The sequence below is a fragment of the Coregonus lavaretus genome (assembly GCF_964263955.1).
Source record: "Coregonus lavaretus genome assembly, contig: HAP1_SCAFFOLD_3157, whole genome shotgun sequence".
NCBI lineage: Eukaryota > Metazoa > Chordata > Actinopteri > Salmoniformes > Salmonidae > Coregonus > Coregonus lavaretus.
The window spans coordinates 37,851-53,240 of NW_028158042.1; the positions used below are offsets into that span (position 1 = coordinate 37,851).

The window sequence follows — 15,390 nt, forward strand, 5'->3', positions numbered from 1 at the left end:
TGTACTCACGCTAATCTACAGGACTGTACTCGCGCTAATCTACAGGACTGTACTCGCGCTAATCTACAGGACTGTACTCGCGCTAATCTACAGGACTGTACTCGCGCTAATCTACAGGACTGTACTCGCGCTAATCTACAGGACTGTACTCGCGCTAATCTACAGGACTGTACTCGCGCTAATCTACAGGACTGTACTCGCGCTAATCTACAGGACTGTACTCGCGCTAATCTACAGGACTGTACTCGCACTAATCTACAGGACTGTACTCGCGCTAATCTACAGGACTGTACTCGCGCTAATCTACAGGACTGTACTCGCACTAATCTACAGGACTGTACTCGCGCTAATCTACAGGACTGTACTCGCGCTAATCTACAGGACTGTACTCGCGCTAATCTACAGGACTGTACTCGCGCTAATCTACAGGACTGTACTCGCGCTAATCTACAGGACTGTACTCGCGCTAATCTACAGGACTGTACTCGCGCTAATCTACAGGACTGTACTCGCGCTGATCTACAGGACTGTACTCACGCTAATCTACAGGACTGTACTCACGCTAATCTACAGGACTGTACCCGCGCTAATCTACAGGACTGTACTCACGCTAATCTACAGGACTGTACTCACGCTAATCTACAGGACTGTACTCACGCTAATCTACAGGACTGTACTCGCGCTAATCTACAGGACTGTACTCGCACTAATCTACAGGACTGTACTCACGCTAATCTACAGGACTGTACTCGCGCTAATCTACAGGACTGTACTCGCGCTAATCTACAGGACTGTACTCACGCTAATCTACAGGACTGTACTCACGCTAATCTACAGGACTGTACTCACGCTAATCTACAGGACTGTACTCACGCTAATCTACAGGACTGTACTCACGCTAATCTACAGGACTGTACTCGCGCTAATCTACAGGACTGTACTCGCGCTAATCTACAGGACTGTACTCACGCTAATCTACAGGACTGTACTCACGCTAATCTACAGGACTGTTAGCTAGCACGGACTGGAATATGTTCCGGGGTTCATCTGATTACATTGAGGAGTTTTACCACATCAAGTCACCGGATTATTAATAAGTGCATCGACGATGTCATCCCCACAGTGACCGTGCGTACATATCCCAACCAGAAGCCATGGATTACAGGCAACATCCGCACTGAGCTAAAGGCTAGAGCTGCCGCTTTCAAGGAGCGGGACACTAATCCGTACGCTTATAAGAAATCCCGCTACGACCTCTGGCGAGACATTAAACAGGCAAAGCGTCAATACAAGACTAAGATCTAATTTTCTCTCTGCATTGTTGGGAAGGGCCCGTCAGTCAGCATTTCACTGTTAGTTTTCACCTGTTGTTTACGAAGCATGTGACAAATGCAATTTTATTTTATTTGACACACACACACACACGTGTACACACACACACACACACACACACACGTGTAAACACACACACACACACACACACACACACACACACACAGTCTCTCATCCAGTTCTTCAAGGCTGAGATGTACGATGAGTAACCACTGCCCCTCTTCAGATATCCACCGAAAGGCTTTTTAAAATGAGATACTTACTGTTACCTTCAGTTTTAATGAAACCAATTAAATAAAATTCAATTCAGTCAATATTTATATCCAAGGGGCAATTATTACTGGGCAGACAAACACACCAACGTGATGGGTACACAACAACAACATAGGTCTTTGATATAACAGGAGGATAAAACACAATAATAATAATAATAATAATAATAATAATAATAATATGCCATTTAGCAGACGCTTTTATCCAAAGCGACTTACAGTCATGCGTGCATACATTATTACTTTTTTACGTATGGGTGGTCCCGGGGATCGAACCCACTACCCTGGCGTTACAAGCGCCGTGCTCTACCAGCTGAGCTACAGAGGACCACAAATAGACAACACTGCATGTTGAATACATCATTCTTTCAATGCGTCAATGCTGACCACATGACCCCCCTCCCAGTTCACTACACAAGTCTCTGGTACTGTTATGGGTCTGTCATTATAGAGACAACCTTTCCGGCCACTCCTTCTCCTCCAGACGTGAGTTGTAATCAGAGTGTCTCCTTGCAGCGTACAGGCTGTACACGGTGGTGCCAAAGCTTGTGAAGTTTGTGGACATGCTCACCAACTGGTACGTGAGGACGAACCGCAGACGTCTCAAGGTGAGTTCACCCTCAAACACTGATGCAGTCAAATGTGTTAAAGATACAGTAACCGCTATAACACTGTTTCTCTGTTGACTAATGCTATACTGAGTGAAGGAATGTGAATTGAAGTGAGATGGTCACCAGGGGACTGTCTGGGTAAAGATCTGTTGTGACATGGTGGCACAGAAAACATGTTTAGGGTGTGTAGTGAATGGATGGAGCATGTTAGGGTGTGTAGTGAATGGATGGAGCATGTTAGGGTGTGTAGTGAATGGATGGAGCATGTTAGGGTGTGTAGTGAATGGATGGAGCATGTTAGGGTGTGTAGTGAATGGATGGAACATGTTTAGGGTGTGTAGTGAATGGATGGAGCATGTTAGGGTGTGTAGTGAATGGATGGAGCATGTTAGGGTGTGTAGTGAATGGATGGAGCATGTTAGGGTGTGTAGTGAATGGATGGAGCATGTTAGGGTGTGTAGTGAATGGATGGAGCATGTTAGGGTGTGTAGTGAATGGATGGAGCATGTTAGGGTGTGTAGTGAATGGATGGAGCCATGTTAGGGTGTGTAGTGAATGGATGGAGCATGTTAGGGTGTGTAGTGAATGGATGGAGCATGTTTAGGGTGTGTTGAATGGTAGGTGCGTGTGGCCAGTTTGAATATGGCAGTAGTAGCTGCTGCCTGAAGGAGGAGGACGAGGAGGAGGAGGAGGAAGATGATGATTGTAACTGTGTATCGTAACCCTACAGGGAGAGAGTGGAACAGAGGACTGTCTGTGGGCTCTGGAGAATCTCTTCAGTGTTCTGTTCTCCATGTGCAGACTGATGGTGAGTAACACAGCACTGTTTGTGTGTGTGTATGTGTAAAGTGCATGATGTTTAACCTGGCTGAACTCTGTTCTGCTCAATGACATCTGCTTCCATTGAAAATAGTGTATTGAGGGCCACATTTTCTCTTCACCAAAACAGCTGCGCTTGGAACTAATGCACCGGCGCATTCTTATTTATTTTTCTTCGTTTTTGTTGTAATCTTTCCCCACTTTTTCTCCCCAATTTCATGATTATGATCTTGTCTCCTCGCTTCAACACCCCAACGGGCTCGGGAGAGTCCTCCGAAACATGACCCGCCAAACCTCGCTTCTTAACACCTGCTCACTTAACCCGGGAAGCCAGCTGCACCAATGTGTCAGCCTGCAGGCGCCCGGCCCGCCACAAGGAGTCGCTAGAGCGCGATGAGCCAAGTAAAGCCCCCCCCCCGGCCAAACCCTCCCCTAACCCGGAAGACGCTGGGCCAATTGTGTGCCGCCCTATGTCACGGCCGGTATTGACACAGCCTGGGGTTCGTAGAAGAAGTAACAGCAGTAACAGCAGTAGTAGTAGTAGTAGTAGTAGTAGTAGTAGTAGTAGTAGTAGTAGTAGTAGTAGTAGTAGTAGTGGTAGTAGTAGTAGTAGTAGTAGTAATAATATGCCATTTAGCAGACGCTTTTATCCAAAGCGACTTAGTCATGCGTGCATACATTTTTTTGTGTGTATGGGTGGTCCCGGGGATCGAACCCACTACCTTGGCGTTACAAGCGCCGTGCTCTACCAGCTGAGCTACAGAGGACCACAGTAGTAGCAGCAGCCGCCGCGATGCTGTTCCTTAGACCGCCGCGATGCTGTTCCTTAGACCGCCGCGATGCTGTTCCTTAGACCGCCGCGATGCTGTTCCTTAGACCGCCGCGATGCTGTTCCTTAGACCGCCGCGATGCTGTTCCTTAGACCGCCGCGATGCTGTTCCTTAGACCGCCGCGATGCTGTTCCTTAGACCGCCGCGATGCTGTTCCTTAGACCGCTGCGATGCTGTGCGGTACCTCTTATCACGCAAGGTAACTCAATCTCTGGTTAAACTAAAGTTCCTCCTCGCAGGAAATTGTTAAAGAAAAGTTAGAACAGATCTGCGCTGCAGATGATCATTTTACTAAAAACTGCATTAGTTCACAACGCAGGTGTCTTTGCATGAGGACAATGTCTCCCTGAGTTGGAATGGTAAGATAGTTGTAGTCTACTTTTCTGTCCTCCTCCCCACTAGTAAAGCATTATAGTATCATTGTCTTTCTCTAACTGCTCTCTCTCCTTCCTTCTAGGCTCCCTTCACCCCCTTTATTACGGAGATGATGTACCAGAACCTGCGTCACCTGATTGACCCTGCTTCTGTTGAGGAGAAGGACTCCAGCAGCATACACTACCTCATGCTGCCACTAGTCAGGTAATCAATCAGTCTGTCGATCAATCATACACTACCTCATGCTGCCACTAGTCAGGTAATCAATCATACACTACCTCATGCTGCCACTAGTCAGGTAATCAATCAGTCTGTCGATCAATCATACACTACCTCATGCTGCCACTAGTCAGGTAATCAATCAATCTGTCGATCAATCATACACTACCTCATGCTGCCACTAGTCAGGTAATCAATCAATCTGTCGATCAATCATACACTACCTCATGCTGCCACTAGTCAGGTAATCAATCAATCTGTCGATCAATCGTACGCTACCTCATGCTGCCACTAGTCAGGTAATCAATCAGTCTATCAATCATACACTACCTCATGCTGCCACTAGTCAGGTAATCAATCAATCTGTCGATCAATCATACACTACCTCATGCTGCCTCTAGTCAGGTAATCAATCAGTCTGTCGATCAATCATACACTACCTCATGCTGCCACTAGTCAGGTAATCAATCAGTCTATCAATCATACACTACCTCATGCTGCCACTAGTCAGGTAATCAATCAGTCTGTCGATCAATCATACACTACCTCATGCTGCCTCTAGTCAGGTAATCAATCAGTCTGTCGATCAATCATACACTACCTCATGCTGCCACTAGTCAGGTAATCAATCAGTCTATCAATCATACACTACCTCATGCTGCCACTAGTCAGGTAATCAATCAATCTGTCGATCAATCATACACTACCTCATGCTGCCACTAGTCAGGTAATCAATCAGTCGATCAATCATACACTACCTCATGCTGCCACTAGTCAGGTAATCAATCAATCTGTCGATCAATCATACACTACCTCATGCTGCCACTAGTCAGGTAATCAATCAGTCTATCAATCGTACACTACCTCATGCTGCCACTAGTCAGGTAATCAATCAATCAGTCTATCAATCGTACACTACCTCATGCTGCCACTAGTCAGGTAATCAATCAATCAGTCTATCAATCGTACACTACCTCATGCTGCCACTAGTCAGGTAATCAATCAATCTGTCGATCAATCATACACTACCTCATGCTGCCTCTAGCCAGGTAATCAATCAATCTGTCTATCAATCGTACACTACCTCATGCTGCCACTAGTCAGGTAATCAATCAATCTGTCGATCAATCGTACGCTACCTCATGCTGCCACTAATCAGGTAATCAATCAGTCTATCAATCATACACTACCTCATGCTGCTACTAGTCAGGTAATCAATCAATCAATCAATCATACGCTACCTCATCCTGCCTCTAGTCAGGTAATCAATCAATCAGTCTATCAATCATACACTACCTCATGCTGCCACTAGTCAGGTAATCAATCAATTAGTCAATCAATCATACACTACCTCATGCTGCCACTAGTCAGGTAATCAATCAGTCGATCAATCATACACTACCTCATGCTGCCTCTAGCCAGGTAATTAATCAGTCGATCAATCATACACTACCTCATCCTGCCTCTAGTCAGGTAATCAATCAGTCTATCAATCGTACACTACCTCATGCTGCCACTAGTCAGGTAATCAATCAATCAGTCTATCAATCGTACACTACCTCATGCTGCCACTAGTCAGGTAATCAATCAATCAGTCTATCAATCGTACACTACCTCATGCTGCCACTAGTCAGGTAATCAATCAATCTGTCGATCAATCATACACTACCTCATGCTGCCTCTAGTCAGGTAATCAATCAGTCTGTCGATCAATCGTACGCTACCTCATGCTGCCACTAATCAGGTAATCAATCAGTCTATCAATCATACACTACCTCATGCTGCTACTAGTCAGGTAATCAATAAATCAGTCAATCAATCATACACTACCTCATGCTGCCACTAGTCAGGTAATCAATCAATCAATCAATCATACGCTACCTCATCCTGCCTCTAGTCAGGTAATCAATCAATCAGTCTATCAATCATACACTACCTCATGCTGCCACTAGTCAGGTAATCAATCAATTAGTCAATCAATCATACACTACCTCATGCTGCCACTAGTCAGGTAATCAATCAGTCGATCAATCATACACTACCTCATGCTGCCTCTAGCCAGGTAATTAATCAGTCGATCAATCATACACTACCTCATCCTGCCTCTAGTCAGGTAATCAATCAGTCTATCAATCGTACACTACCTCATGCTGCCACTAGTCAGGTAATCAATCAATCAGTCTATCAATCGTACACTACCTCATGCTGCCACTAGTCAGGTAATCAATCAATCAGTCTATCAATCGTACACTACCTCATGCTGCCACTAGTCAGGTAATCAATCAATCTGTCGATCAATCATACACTACCTCATGCTGCCTCTAGTCAGGTAATCAATCAATCTGTCGATCAATCGTACGCCACATCATGCTGCCACTAGTCAGGTAATCAATCAATCTGTCGATCAATCATACACTACCTCATGCTGCCACTAGTCAGGTAATCAATCAATCAGTCTATCAATCGTACGCTACCTCATGCTGCCACTAGTCAGGTAATCAATCAATCTGTCGATCAATCGTACGCTACCTCATGCTGCCACTAATCAGGTAATCAATCAGTCTATCAATCATACACTACCTCATGCTGCTACTAGTCAGGTAATCAATAAATCAGTCAATCAATCATACACTACCTCATGCTGCCACTAGTCAGGTAATCAATCAATCAATCAATCATACGCTACCTCATCCTGCCTCTAGTCAGGTAATCAATCAATCAGTCTATCAATCATACACTACCTCATGCTGCCACTAGTCAGGTAATCAATCAATTAGTCAATCAATCATACACTACCTCATGCTGCCACTAGTCAGGTAATCAATCAGTCGATCAATCATACACTACCTCATGCTGCCTCTAGCCAGGTAATTAATCAGTCGATCAATCATACACTACCTCATCCTGCCTCTAGTCAGGTAATCAATCAGTCGATCAATCATACACTACCTCATCCTGCCTCTAGTCAGGTAATCAATCAATCAATCATTGAATTTGTCTTGAAGGACCATGAACTACATCATTCACTAGCTCAAGTAGCCAACCCCCTCTCTTCTCATCATTCACTAGCTCAAGTAGCCAACCCCCTCTCTTCTCATCATTCACTAGCTCAAGTAGACAACCCCCTCTCTTTTCATCATTCACTAGCTCAAGTAGCCAACCCCCTCTCTTTTCATCATTAACTAGCTCAAGTAGCCAACCCCCTCTCTTCTCATCATTCACTAGCTCAAGTAGCCAACCCCCTCTCCTTCTCATCATTCACTAGCTCAAGTAGCCAACCCCCTCTCTTCTCATCATTCACTAGCTCAAGTAGCCAACCCCCTCTCTTCTCATCATTCACTAGCTCAAGTAGCCAACCCCCTCTCTTCTCATCATTCACTAGCTCAAGTAGCCAACCCCCTCTCCTTCTCATCATTCACTAGCTCAAGTAGCCAACCCCCTCTCTTCTCATCATTCACTAGCTCAAGTAGCCAACCCCCTCTCCTTCTCATCATTCACTTAGCTCAAGTAGCCAACCCCCTCTCTTCTCATCATTCACTAGCTCAAGTAGCCAACCCCCTCTCTTCTCATCATTCACTAGCTCAAGTAGACAACCCCCTCTCTTCTCTTCATTCACTTAGCTCAAGTAGCCAACCCCCTCTCTTCTCATCATTAACTAGCTCAAGTAGCCAACCCCCTCTCTTTTCATATTTCACTAGCTCAAGTAGCCAACCCCCTCTCTTCTCATCATTCACGAGCTCAAGTAGCCAACCCCCTCTCCTTCTCATCATTCACTTAGCTCAAGTAGCCAACCCCCTCTCTTCTCATCATTCACTAGCTCAAGTAGCCAACCCCCTCTCTTCTCATCATTCACTCCACGGCAGAATCCAACTTACTTTACAGTTCCTGGAGAATAGTCTTAACGTTTCTTGGGGAAGTCTGGACTGTCTTCAATGTTTTCTCCCGTTCCTCTTGTCTGTCGACATGTTATTCCGTGTTGCCTAGCTACCTGTCATTCTTGTTCTAATTCTCCTTTCTAGTCTTCGCGTTTGTCCCAAATGGCACCCTATTCCCTATGTAGTGCACTACTTTGAAAAGATGCCTGTGGGTAGCAGTGCGCTATAGAGGGAACAGGAGGCCATTTTGAAGACCGACTTGCTCCTCAATGAATCTGAAAGTGTCTCATGTCAAATTAGAAGCAGAGAATAAGGACAGCACAAAGTCTTTCAACTAAAATGATTTCTTAATTAATACAAATGCTTTGTCCTTTTAAGAAAATGAAGTTTGATGTATGGAAATATGTTTTTCCAATCTTCTCTCATCAAATATTTAAGAGAACGAATCCCCTTAAAATGATATTTATTTTGTATTTGAAATGTTTGGACCATTCTTAGAACCTCTTTGTCAGAAACAAGAGGTGATGTGTGTTTGTGTTATGATGAAAGTGAATCCCAAATAATATTCTCTACATATGCGCAATGATAGGAGTATTTGTTTTGAACCAACTTATCTATGTTGAAACACGTCAATTATACTATACTGTTTGTATCTGTGTATACAGTCGTGGTCAAAAGTTTTGAGAATGACACACATTAATTTTCACAAAGTCTGCTGCCTCAGTAAAAATTAACTTAATCCCCAAAAAACATTTCCACTGCATTTCAGCCCTGCCACAAAAGGACCAGCTGACATCATGTCAGTGATTCTCTCGTTAACACAGGTTGTTGACGAGGACAAGGCTGGAGATCACTCTGTCTTGCTGATTGAGTTAGAATAACAGACTGGAAGCTTTAAAAGGAGGGTGGTGCTTGAAATTCTTCCTCTGTTAACCATGGTTACCTGCAAGGAAACACGTGCCGTCCTCATTGCTTTGCACAAAAAGGGCTTCACAGGCAAGGATATTGCTGCTAGTAAGATTGCACCTAAATCAACCATTTATCGGATCGTCAAGAACTTCAAAGAGAGAGGTTCAATTGTTGTGAAGAAGGCTTCAGGGCGCCCAAGAAAGTCCAGCAAGCGCCAGGACCGTCTCCTAAAGTTGATTCAGCTGCGGGATCGGGGCACCACCAGTGCAGAGCTTGCTCAGGAATGGCAGCAGGCAGGTGTGAGTGCATCTGCACGCACAGTGAGGCGAAGACTTTTGGAGGATGGCCTGATGTCAAGAAGGGCAGCGAGGAAACCACTTATCTCCAGGAAAAACATCAGGGACAGACTGATATTCTGCAAAAGGTACAGGGATTGGACTGCTGAGGACTGGGGTAAAGTCATTTTCTCTGATGAATCCCCTTTCCGATTGTTTGGGGCATCCGGAAAAAAGCTTGTCCGGAGAAGACAAGGTGAGCGCTACCCTCAGTCCTGTGTCATGCCAACAGTAAAGCATCCTGAGACCATTCAGGTGTGGGGTTGCTTCTCAGCCAAGGGAGTGGGCTCACTCACAATTTTCCCTAAGAACACAGCCATGAATAAAGAATGGTACCAACACATCCTCCGAGAGCAACTTCTCCCAACCATCCAAGAACAGTTTGGTGACGAACAATGCCTTTTCCAGCATGATGGAGCACCTTGCCATAAGGCAAAAGTGATAACTAAGTGGCTCGGGGAACAAAACATCGACATTTTGGGTCCATGGCCAGGAAACTCCCCAGACCTTAATCCCATTGAGAATTTGTGGTCAATCCTCAAGAGGCGGGTGGACAAACAAAAACCCACAAATTCTGACAAACTCCACGCATTGATTATGCAAGAATGGGCTGCCATCAGTCAGGATGTGGCCCAGAAGTTAATTGACAGCATGCCAGGGCAGATTGTAGAGGTCTTGAAAAAGAAGGGTCAACACTGCAAATATTGACTCTATGCATAAACTTAATGTAATTGTCAATAAAATACTTATGGAACGCTTGTAATTATACTTCAGTATAGCATAGTAACATCTGACAAAAATATCTAAAAATACTGAAGCAGCAAACTTTGAAGACCAATACTTGTGTCATTCTCAAAAACTTTTGACCACGACTGTACACCTTGAGCTGCATCCGTGTCTGTACAACTCAGCAGACATGATCAAACCCTGGACTTGATTTAGACATGCAGGCAGGTCACACACACACACACACACACACACACACACACACACACACACACACACACACACACACACACACACACACCGTTGTTGTTAGTGGTATGATTGAGTAGCTATACCCTTTAGTCTGTCTCTGAAGCATTAGACCATTGCTTTAATCTGTCTCTGAAGCATTGATGCTGTTATGCTTTACAGCAACAACAACAACAAAAACTTTCCTGAACCAACACTTGTACTTGACTTTGCTGATAGCTACTTTATTGAGGAAGATGTCCAGTACTGTGCTGTAAATGGGTTAGTATTCTCCTCCACAGGGCCGTTCAAGCTGTGTGTTCTCCTCACTCTGAAGCACACACACACCTCTCCCTCGCCGGTCTTCACTATTCATGTACTGTCCCAGCCCACATATTACTATCCAGGCTGCAGAGGGCAGCCTTGTTAAGTGCTCCTTCCTGTTCCTGTCCAAGACGAGAGACATCCTGTAGAGGTGATCTCCAGTCAGGAGGTCTGTCCGTCCGCTATAAACCCATTAAGTGATTGGATATCTGTCCCCTCCTCCTGCCTTGTTGCTCTCTCCCCCCCCCCCCTCTCTCGCCTCTCTCTCTCTCTCTCTCTCTCTCTCTCTCTCTCTCTCTCTCTCTCTCTCTCTCTCTCTCTCTCGCGCTCTCGCTCTCTCTCTCGCTCTCTCTCTCTCGCGCTCTCTCGCTCTGTCGCTCTCTCTCGCTCTGTCGCTCTCTCTCGCTCTGTCGCTCTCTCGCTCTCTCTCTCGCTCTCTCTCTCGCGCTCTCTCTCGCGCTCTCTCTCGCTCTCTCGCTCTCTCGCTCTCGCTCTCTCGCTCGCTCTCTTTCTCTCTCTCTCTCTCTCTCTTTCTCTCTCTCTCTCTCTCTTTCTCTCTCTCTCTCTCTTTCTCTCTCTCTCTCTCTCTTTCTCTCTCTCTCTCTCTCTCTCTCTCTCTTTCTCTCTCTCTCTCTCTCTCGCGCTCTCTCGCTCTCGCTCTCTCAATTTAATTTCAATTCGAAGGGGCTTGATTGGCATGGGAAACATATTTACATTGCCAAAGCAAGTGAAATAAACAAAAGTAAAAGGTCAGAAAGGTTTCAAAATGATAGACGTTTCAAATGTTATAATATCAGCTATGTACTGTGTTTTAATAACATGCAAATAGTAGGGGAAGATCAATAAACATAAATATAGGTGGTATTTACAATGTTTGTGCTCCACTGGTTGCCCTTTTCTCATGGCATCGGGCCACAAATCTTGCTGCTGTGATGGCACACTGTGGTATTTTGCCTTACAGATATGGGAGTTTATCAATGTTTGATTTGTTTTCAAATTCTTTGTGGGTCTGTGTGATCTGTGGGAAATGTGGCTCTAATTTGGTCATACATTTGGCAGGAGGTTAGGAAGTGCAGCTCAGTTTCCACCTCATTTTGTGGGCAGTGGGTACATATGCTGTAGCAAGGTTATGCTCACGGAGTCTATATATAGTCAAGGATTCTCTTAATGTTGGGTCAGTCACAGTGGTCAGGTACTCTCTGTTTAGGGCCAGATAGCATTCCAATTTGCTCCGTTTTTTTGGTTGATTCTTTCCAGTGTGTCAAATTGGTTTTTTGCTTTCTCATAATTTAGTTGGGTCTAATAGTGTTTCTGTCCTGGGGCTCTGTGGGGTCTGTTTGTGTTTGTGAACAGAGCCCCAGAACCAGATGGCTGAGGGGACTCTTCTCTAGGTTCATCTCTCTGTAGGTGAGGGCTCTGTGGGGTCTGTTTGTGTTTGTGAACAGAGCCCCAGGACCAGCTGGCTGAGGGGACTCTTCTTTAGGATAATCTCTCTGTAGGTGAGGGCTTTGTGATGTAATGTGTGGGCATCGCTTCCTTTTAGGTGGTTTTAGAATTTAACAGCTCTTTTCTGGATTTTGATAACTGGTGGGGATAGTCCTAAATCTTCTCGGCATGCGTTGTTTTGTGGTTTTGCGTTGTACACAAAATATATTTTTGCAGAATTCTGCATGTGGTCTCAATTGGTGTTTGTCCCATTTAGTGAGTTATTGGTTGGTGAGCGGACCCCAGACCTCACAACCATAAAGGGCAATGGGTTCTATAACTGAAGTATTTTTAGCTAAATCCTAATTGGGATGTCGAGTTTTATGTTCCTTTTGATGGCGTAGAAGGCCCTTCTTGCCTTGTTTCTTAGATCGTTCACAGCTTTGTGGACGTTACCTGTGGTGTTGATGTTTCGGCCAAGGTATGTATCGTTTTTTGTGTGCTCTAGGGCAACAGTGTCTAGATAAAATTTGTATTTGTTGTCCTGGAAACTGGACCTTTTTTTAGAACACCATTATTTTTCTCTTATTGAGATTCACTGTTAGGGCCCAGGTCTGACAGAATCTGTGCAGAAGATCTAGGTGCTGCTGTAGGCCCTCCTTGGTTGGGGACAGAAGCACCAGATCATCAGTAGACATTTGACTTCAGATTCTAGAAGGCTGAGGCCGGGTTGTAGAGTCCTCGCTAATTCATGTATATAAACGTTAAAGAGGGTGGAGCTCAAGCTGCTTCCCTGTCTCACCCCACAGCCCTGAGGAAAGTAATCTGTGTGTTTATTGCCAGTTTTAACCGCACATTTGTAGTTTGTGAACATTGATTTTATAATGTCGTATAGTTTTCCTCAAACACTTATTTCCATCAAATTGTATAGCAGACCCTCATGCCTAATTGAGTCAAGCTTTTTTTTAAATCAACAAAGCATGAGAAGACTATGCTTTTGTTTTGTTTATTTGTTTGTCAATAAGGGTGTGCATGAGTATTTCTGTAATAAAGCCCTTTTGTGGGGGAAAAACTCATGGCTGGGTGGCTGGGCCTGGCTCCCCAGTGGGTGGGCCTATGACCTCCAAGGCCCACCCATGGCTGCACCCCTGCCCAGTAATGTGAAATCCATAGATTAGGGCCTAATTCATTTTTTTTTTATTGATAGATTTCCTTATATGAACTGTAACTCAGTAAAATCGTTGAAATGTGCTTTTGTCCAGGAAGTTGACTTGGATTTGTTGGCCAATTGTTTTTTGGTAGGTTTCTACACTTACCTCCTTCCATCTATAGCATTTCTTAACAGCATGCAGTTTGTTCGACTTCATGGTTGAGTATTGCTCTGTTCAAGTAGATTGTGATTTTGCTGTGGTATGATAGGGGTGTCAGTTGGCTGACTGTGAACGCTCTGAGAGACTCTGGGTTGAGGTCAGTGATAAAGTAGTCTACAGTACTACTGACAAGGGATGAGCTATAGGTGTACCTACCATAGGAGTCCCCTCGAAGCCTACCATTTGACTATATACAGACCCAGCGTGCGACAGAGCTGCAGGAGTTGTGACCCGTTTTTGCTGGTTGTTTTGTCGTAGTTGTGTCTAGGGGGGCATATGGGGGAGGGAATGCTGTCACCTCCAGGTAGGTGTTTGTCCCCCTTTGTGTGCTGAAGGTGTCAGGTTCTTGTCCAGTTCTGGCAGGAGAGGCATAGGCCTGATCTGGTGTGGCCAGGGTTGGTTAGAGGGGTGTCGGCTGGTTGGGTGTGGCCAGGGTTGGTTTGAGGGGTGTTGACTGGTTGGGTGTGGCTGGAGATGCTGTAGTCTGGATCAATGTTCCCTCTAATACTTTTCGGCACTGAGCAAAATTTCAGGTCTGCTGAGCGCAAACTTTAACATTGTGAAAATTCTGTGCAACTTCCGGCGTGCGTTTACTGTGAACACTGAGGCTGTACCCGCTTTAAGTTACAGTTTTAACAGTGGCCAAGTAGGCTACGGTGGCTATTTGATCATAATGTTGTTTTTTTTAACTATGGAGAAAAATGCATCCCATAACATTTTAACAGCTGTTCTATCATTCAGTGTTGGTGTGTGTGCTGTGGGTTTGAAGGTACGAACCCATAGGCTTGGCTCTCTCATCCCTTCCAGGCTTCTGGCAGGGAGGGTGGACAATGAGCCCGTCATAGCGGATGTAATCAATGTCCCAACGCGCTCTGGCAGCTTTCATGGCCGGGATAAGTTCTTTTCTCTTCTGGCGCACAGCTTCAGGATAGTCCTCGTTGAGGAAGATGTACGTACTCTTGGAGAACTGCAAACTGTTCTTCATGTCCTGGACCTCTCTGGTCAGATTGTCCATTCTTTTATTAGTTGAATCCCCCAGTATTTGGACACAACACTTAAAGCTATTTTCTTGTTGTTGTAACAACTGCTTGTAAAAAATATTTTTGTTCATTTAAAAGATCCTTCACCTGTGATAGAGAGACACCACTGTCCTCAACGGTACTCCCACCGGCTTTGGCCTTTGTCATGGTAGCAACGTAGGCTATGCTGTCACTCCTGACAGTTCCTGACAGGGCAGGTCTCAGGGAAGATGGAAACCGCAACAAACAGCAGGGATCCAGACTGTCACAAACCCGGGACAATCTGCGGTCCCAGCCACAAGGGCTGACCGTGTCGCGGTTCAAGCCCTCAAGGAAACCCTGCTATCTTGATAGGCAGCTAGGCTAGGCCCTTGGTTGGAGAGAGAGAGAGAGAGAGAGAGAGGTATAGACTGGTTGGCAGGATCCCTGGACAGCAGCGGTCCCAGCAAACTGATGCCAACTGTGTCACAGGATCTAAACTCATCTAAACTCAAAAATGTAGCTAGTAACCAAAACTTTTTTCAATAAAACACTTTTTCAGAGACTTTCAAAACATTCCAAAACAACAAACCCCGAGCTCTCCCTCGTCCAATCACAAACTCGGAACATCTGTCCCCGCCTCGTGTCTTGTTCCTCCACACACTTTATAATGGACATCAGGGTTTTGGGGGGGTCAACTCCCAACTCAATTTCAGTCTGGAGTTTTTATTGAGAAGTTCGA

General features: G+C 45.1%; 1 protein-coding gene across 1 annotated transcript in view; it reads left to right on the forward strand.

Annotated features, from left to right (window-relative positions):
• LOC311124476 (isoleucine--tRNA ligase, cytoplasmic-like) overlaps window positions 1-15,390 on the forward strand; it is a gene marked incomplete at both ends in the record, with an annotated part of 59,454 nt that overhangs the window by 31,583 nt on the left and 12,481 nt on the right. Inside the window, 3 exons of the mRNA XM_084198617.1 lie at window positions 2,121-2,212; window positions 2,946-3,023; window positions 4,322-4,443. Coding sequence (XP_084054743.1) covers window positions 2,121-2,212; window positions 2,946-3,023; window positions 4,322-4,443 — 292 coding nt within the window. The remainder of the gene's footprint in view (window positions 1-2,120; window positions 2,213-2,945; window positions 3,024-4,321; window positions 4,444-15,390) is intronic.